Genomic DNA, 7338 nt, shown 5'->3' with positions numbered 1-7338 from the left:
GTAAGCATAAATATGAATTGATAGTTTGTCTTCTTTAAATAATTTTTAAAATAAAACCTAATAAATAGATGATTGTTATGGATGTTGTGGATTTTACATGATAGATATAAAGGTTAAATTAATAGATATGCATGAAGTATGATATCTCCTTCACAAAATAGATTTTATTTCGTCCTTATTATCGCTGCCATAGAAAGGATTTTGTTAACCTATATAATATTACCTCATTAAACCCAAAAGAGTTTAGATATCAGTGAGCTATACAGATAAGAGAATGAGATTAAACTAAATAATAATTATCAATAAAATATTAAACTAATAATATTTAATAGGAGGATTATTTATAATATAAGATATTAAATTAAATAATATTTCGTAGGAGGGTTATTTATAATTAATTAGAAAGATTAAATTAAAATAATAATTATCTATAAGAGATGGTCTAATATGATGACAAGTGTCCTTAAAGTGGTTTCTTTTATTATATAGTATAGATATAGATATGATGATTAGTATACAATATACATGACTTTTAATTTAATGGGTAATTAAAATTAATTACTTTGCATCACAGAGTCCAGTAGCATCATCACAAAATCCGTCACGGTCAAGAAGTTTCGGGGGTGGAGCACTTAACAACGGGGAAGAAGGACTACCGTAGGCGTTACGTCTACTGTTTCCACACCCTAAACTTGTTCTGGTGCTAACTCCTGTTGTTGGATTTGTTCCACTTGCATATTTGCAAAGAGCCTACCAAGAATCCACATACAAATCACTACTTTTTTAACCATAAATCTTTTTTTACGTTCGAGTCAACTACTTTACTGTACTGACATTTAGAGGTTAACTACCGGAAAAATACGATAAATACTCTCATTGAAAGTTTGGCCATCTCGGTTAAAGGATCACATGAATGGCCATTTTGAAAGTTTTTAAAGAGGGTGTGAATTTCTGACACGGCCCGAAAACACAACATGAACCTAACACGAAATTCGTGGGTTTAGGCTTAGCCTAAACGGTTTCAGGTCGAACTCGCGAACCCATTTAGCTAAACGGGTCGGGTTCAGGTCAACCCGGCCGGGTTGGCGGGTTGACCCATTTAACCCACTTCTATTATATTATATTTTTTTTACAATAAGCTTTATTTTATAAATTAAATTGGGTAATTATAGCGTAAAAAGAGAAATTGACATCAGAGTTTATAATTTAAATGTAACTGAAGTATATACATTTGTGTTTTTTTAGTAAATTTTAATATCTTAGCTTGCAAAAATAATTAAAAAATAAAAAATTCGGTTTAAACGGAAACGGGTTGTGTTCAGGTTAACCAGTGAATATTCTAGTCGTGTTCGGGTTCATATGTATGACATAATTTTCGGGTTCGGGTTCGTCTAAAATTTTAGGGTTCGGGTCAGGTTGAACCCGCTAACCCGCAAACACGACCCGTTTAACACCCTCTAGACATAACCACCAAATTTAAATTTTACACATATATACCCATACATCTTAAGTCTTAACCCAACAAACACACTATACCAGCCATGTATGATGACATGTGACATCTCAAATGGAGATATACATGGAAATGGCTAATGGCACATGCACGCACTTCAACCAATAAGGAGGTGACACATGGCAACACCAAGTTTTAGAACGAACCTGTTTTTGGGTAAGATCCAAAACAGCATCGCTAAAGTCAGCACCTTCAATAACAGCACGTCCAAGATCACTGCGGGTGAGAACTGTTCTGACTAGGATGGCATTTGTGAGATTAGCTTCATTTAAGACCTATTGCCAGAAACCAGAAACAAAAACAAATATAAAACTTAATATTAGAAAAACCAAGGTTTAAAATATATGTGCTTGACTGCTTGTGATTATATTCAAATAAAATATAGTTTCATGCAGCCAAAATTTGTGCTGGGGTTACCATGCGATCCATCAGCGTATCACTCAAATCTGCCCCTGTAAGAAACATGATCAAGACTTTGATTTAGATATTGTGGGATTAAACTAGCTTTTGTCAATATCTTGTGAAAATTAAAATATTGTGTGTAAAGACAGAAGGTCGTTCAATACAAAACCAATTTTAAGTGCATAATTACAAGAGCTGCATAAGCGTTTGCTTTGTATGTGAAAAATAACCGCTTCTAATTCAATTCTGGTGTTTCTTAATTGAGGGTATTTAAATTACTGGCATAACAGTAAGAACTGAAGATGACAATAAAGTTGAAGACTATCATAAGGTTTTCACCAACTCGTTCTTGGAGAGTCAGATGAAAGGCTAAATGCTAACAGGATTGACTTTAACTTTGGTGTTTGTTAGAATTACTTATGATAGCTTTTATTTCAAATTGTCTTCTTTACATAAATGATTGATGCATCAAACTCTTTTGAGAGATGAGGCTATTCTTACCTGTGAAATTTGCTTTGTAGGCTACTGCTTTCTCAAGATATGCACCGTTGAATGTTGACCCGCTAAAATCCGATTCTCTCATATCAGCAGATGTGAAATTTGCTCTCCTGTAACGAACATTTTCTTCAAGTAAGCAGAAACCAGAAGATTAAAAGGAAATTCTTCTTTTAATGAACGAAACTGAACAACAAATCACCCAACTATTTGCCAAATTAGCTTGTTTTATCATTATGCTCAATAACAAAAGCATACTTCGTAGTCATTTCAACTTCTTGAAATTTGTGATTTGAACAAATAATTAGCTAATTATTTGCCAAATTGGCTTCTTTAATTCTCAACTGAAAATTCATAGTAATTTCAACCTTTAGAAATCCTTCTTTTTGAACAAAATTCAATGAAAACTCAGCTAATTATTTGCCAAATTGGCTCGTTTTATGCTCAATAAAAAAAATCCATACTTCATAGTAATTTCAACCTCTAAACAATTCTTCTTTTGAACGAAAAATTCGGCAGATTATTTACCAAATTGTCTTGTTTATGCTCAATAGGATATTTATAGTCATTTCAAGTTTTCAACCTCTAGTGATCATAGAAGTAGTTCATCATGAGTTCCTAAATTACATATTTACATTACATCTACTTTGATCTATCCTATTTTCCCTAATTCCCCAAATTGAACTCCTACAACAACAAAACTTAACAATTCACCTGAAATTCTCGTTAACATGAACCGCTTTCCTGAAACAAAAAACACACAATTTCAACAAATCATTTAATAAATCCAAACCTACACAACAAAAACCTAACCATAACAACACATTTCATTCAAACAATATTACAAAATTTTCGAAAACCTAACCTGAGATCAGCAGAACCGAACTGAGCAGCGGATCCGATACCGAATTCACCACGAACATCCGCCTCAAACTTATTCAAATCCGCCAAAGCAGACATATCACAACCTAACGTAATCACCGCAGCTGCTAACGCACTCGAAACCAGAGATTTCCAGCTCTTCACCTCAGATCTGTTCATATTATCTGAAAATTTACTCCTGAAGATCGATTATTCATATTTTCAAAACCTAAAATCAATTAAACAGAATAGGACAATACCTTCGGTAGAAATCGAATTGTGAAGATTCGAATTCAATCGACATGGTGAAGTGGAAACGAGAGATTTCGAGTTCTTTGGATCTGATCTGGTTACATTATCTGAAAAACTATCGATTAAACGTGTTTTGATAACCTAAAATCGAAAAGTGAAAGAGATTCGGTTTCGTTTACCTTTGGGGGAGATCGCATTGCGTGGATTGAATCGAGATGTTGTGGATTTTGATGGAGGATTGAGGTAGAAGACGCCATGTGAGGAGGAAGAAGAAGAAGGTGAGATGTTTAGGGTTTTGATTGGTAGTGATGAAAGTGAATTTAGCGCCATATCTCTATTGTTGTTCAGTGTGTGTACGGAAGATGGAGGGAGGTGGAGGTGCAACAGATATGGATTAGACGCACGTGAGGTAGCTGTGATGATAGTTTATTAGACTATCCGCATATCCTTTCTACAAACAGCCTAATCAGCATGACATATCAACTTTTCACTTATTCTTTTCACAAACACTTTTTACCCACAACAATAACATATACATCCTTCCCACAAACAAACCTTATTATAATTATTTTATTAAATTTAAACTAACTAGAAAAAAGAAAGGACCCACCATTCCCCCATTCTTCACCATTCTTCCCCAAGAATCCTTAAGAATGAACACCCTTCATGTCATCCTCTACAACACCCACTAATCCATCCCTCTCACAAATGTCCTCCACATAGGCAAAGAATCACCTACAAACATCCTTGATGTGGATAGTCTTAGTCGTTGTATGTTCTTAACAAAAATTTATATAGGGTAGAGCTATATAGAAAACCCTATATATATAGAAAACCCTCTCGACTTTTTTTTTTAAAAAAATAACACATGTAATATACATGTTTTTAAGAGTTTTGGGCCAAAAAAATCAAAAAAGCGCCGAAGGAATGATTTTTTAAAAAAAAATCAGCAAGTTTCTATCTTTTGTGCCTAACACATGTTAGGCAACCGGACATTGCTGAAATTTGTTTATTTTTTTAAAAACATCCCTTCGGCGCTTTTTTGTTTTTTTTTTTTTTTTTGGCACAAAACACTTTAAAACATGTATATTACATGTGTTATTTTTTTCAAAAAAAAAAATGTCGGGAGGTTGGGTAAAAATGGGGGGAGATTTGAGTTTCCAGAGTTCCCTAAAATTTTGAGGGTTTTTTGTCTAGCATTACCCAATTTATTCATAGTCATATATAGGGGTGTTAAAGTTCGGATTATCCGCTTTTTGGATATTCGAAAATTTCGGATAGTGAATTTTGATATCCGAACCTGAATCCGAAATTTCGGATATCCGATTTTCGGATATTCAAAATTTCGGATACCTAAACGGATATCCGAATAAAAAAACAAAAAAATCCATTTTCTGCGTAGATCACAACAAAACTTGTATTTGGTGAAAACCGTTATCCGAAATATCTGATTTTCATGTTTATAACATCTAAAACATTCAACAAAGTCATAATAAAATTCAAGCTTCAATAGTTCAAAGCTTCATCCAAGCACAAACATTCAAAACAATACTAATTCGTGAACACTTAAACAATAAAAAATGATGAATCCTGACATAAGCACTAAACATCAAATATCCATCCTTGTAAACCCGTAATAATATATATATATATATATATATATATATATAGAGTGGGGATCCTACGGAAAGTGTGTTTTTCCTAAAAAGTGTAAAAAGTCATAAAACACAATAATTTCAGGCATAAAACACACCTAAAACTCACAAATAATAGAATGAATATTACTAAAATACCATATTCAAACTCTAATAGTCTATAAAAACTTCAAACACACCATCGTAACTATGAATATAAAACACACAATGCTAAACAACATAAAACACAATAATATTTGTCATTCCACAATCAGAGCCTTAACATCTAAAACACATCACAAAACCCACATACATGATGTTTTAGTAATCTTCATCATATTATTTGTGCGTTTTTGGTGTGTTTTATGATTGACATTATGGTGTTTTATGACTTTTTACACTTTTTAGGAAATTTGGACTTTCTGGCCAACTCCTATCCTATATATATATATATATATATATATATATATATATATATATATATATATATATATATATATATATATATATACGTAGGATAAGGATCATGTGAGAAGTAGTAGGCTATTTGAGAAACTTGAGAAGCATTCTGGATCACACATTTTCCTTAAGCAAAAAAATGAAAAAAAATGTAAAAAAATGCAAAAATTTTTTTTTTTTTTTTTTTGAAAAATCGCAGGTTTTTCTTTAAGAATTTAATTTTTTATTTTATCTTTTTAAAATTTTTTTTGGGCTTTATACACATGAGTATATTGTTAATCTTTTTAACTATACATATATGTATATTGTCAATTATACATATATGTATATACATGTTTAAAATTGAAAAATAAGTGTTATTTAGGGTTTTGCATTAGTATTTAGGGTTTAGCATTAGGGTTTAGCTTTATGGTTTAGCTTTAGGGTTTAGCATTAGGGTTTAATAATAGTATTTAGGGTTTAGCATTAGGGTTTAGCTTTGGGGTTTAACTTTAACTTTTGGGTTTAGCTTTATATTTAGGGTTTGCATCAGGGTTTAGCATTAAGAGTTTAGCTTTAGGGTTTAGTTTTAGCTTTAGGGTTTAGCATTAGGGTTTAGCTTTAGGGTTTAGAATTAGGGTTTAGCTTTAGGGTTTAGCATTAGGGTTTAGAATTAGGGATTAGCTTTAGGGTTTAGGGTTTAGCATTAAGGTTTATCTTTAGTGTTTATGGTATAAGGTTTAGGATTTATAACACATATTTTTTCAATTTTAAACATGTATATACATATATGTATAATTGTCAATATATATGTATAGTTAAAAGATTAACAATATACACATGTGTATAAATCCAAAAAAAAAAAATTTTTTAAAAAAATAAAAAATTTAATCCTTAAAGAAAAAGCTGCAATTTTTCAAAAAAAAAAAAATTGCATTTTTTTCACCTTTTTTTTTTTTTTTTGCATTTTTTGCTTAGGGAAAATGTATGGTCCAGATTGCTTCTCAAGTTTCTCAAATAGGGTGGACTTCTCTTAGGATCCCTACCCTATATATATATATATATATATATATATATATAATATATATATATATAATATATATATATATATATATATATAGGGAGCTGCTAGAATGAAAACCACCCCGAGTTGTAAGAACCGCGAGAACCACACCATCCGGGTCGCCGTTTACCATGATTTTTTTTACAACTAGATGTGTAAATTATAAACACATCCGTAAAAAAAAAAATTTAAACGCCCCCCCCCCCCCCCCCCCGAGGGGGTAGTTTTTTACACCACAAGTTTGGTGAAAAAAAAAGAAAAAAGAAAAAAAAATAAAAACACCAAACTTGTGGTGTAAAAAACTACCCCCTCGGGGGGGGGGGGGCGTTTAATTTTTTTTTTTTTTTACGGATGTGTTTATAATTTACACATCTAGTTGTAAAAAAAATTGTGGTAAACGGCGACCCGGATGGTGTGGTTCTCGCGGTTCTTACAACTCGGGGTGGTTTTCATTCTAGCAGCCCCCTATATATATATATATATATATATATATATATATGGGGTCGGGATTTAGAGAAAACGGTAGAAAAGGTGAGAACGGTGAGAACGCTTATGGATCGTCCGATCAAAACAATCTATGGACTAGATTAGCGCGGTGGCATTTTCGTAAATAACATCAGTTTTATTACGTGGACGCGCTTCATTAAGGGTAAAAGCGTCTTTTGACTACTCCAAACAAA

The 7338-nt window shown here is 32.1% G+C and overlaps 1 protein-coding gene across 2 annotated transcripts; it reads right to left on the bottom strand.

The window, feature by feature from the left end:
* Nucleotides 1-407: 407 nt before the first annotated feature.
* LOC110922921 (thylakoid lumenal protein TL20.3, chloroplastic) lies at nucleotides 408-3926 on the bottom strand. Of its 2 annotated transcripts, none has more exons than XM_022167114.2 (8): nucleotides 3703-3926; nucleotides 3532-3630; nucleotides 3276-3456; nucleotides 3125-3154; nucleotides 2417-2523; nucleotides 1931-1965; nucleotides 1660-1788; nucleotides 408-750 (listed from the first exon to the last, which is right to left on the bottom strand). In XM_022167114.2, the coding sequence occupies exons 1-8, from the start codon at nucleotides 3851-3853 to the stop codon at nucleotides 559-561; spliced, it is 924 nt and encodes a 307-aa protein (XP_022022806.1). In that variant the 5' UTR covers nucleotides 3854-3926; the 3' UTR covers nucleotides 408-558. The 2 variants fall into 2 exon arrangements, with proteins under 2 accessions (XP_022022806.1, XP_022022813.1); XM_022167121.2 differs by having other exon boundaries at nucleotides 3276-3443; nucleotides 3703-3881.
* Between the last annotated feature and the right edge of the window lie 3412 nt (nucleotides 3927-7338).

This window comes from Helianthus annuus, chromosome 2 (genome assembly GCF_002127325.2).
Source record: "Helianthus annuus cultivar XRQ/B chromosome 2, HanXRQr2.0-SUNRISE, whole genome shotgun sequence".
NCBI lineage: Eukaryota > Viridiplantae > Streptophyta > Magnoliopsida > Asterales > Asteraceae > Helianthus > Helianthus annuus.
This window is presented reverse-complemented; position numbering and strand designations above follow the sequence as displayed.

Bases quoted from the DNA above. Each gene is read 5' to 3' on its own strand.
- LOC110922921 (XM_022167114.2), bottom strand. From the start codon at position 3,853: ATGGCGCTAAATTCACTTTCATCACTACCAATCAAAACCCTAAACATC. The intron at 3,457-3,531 runs GTATTGTCCTAT...GTAAATTTTCAG, and splicing joins CAATTCGATTTCTACCGAAG to ATAATATGAACAGATCTGAG. The intron at 2,524-3,124 runs GTGAATTGTTAA...TGTTCGTTACAG, and splicing joins CATGTTAACGAGAATTTCAG to GAGAGCAAATTTCACATCTG.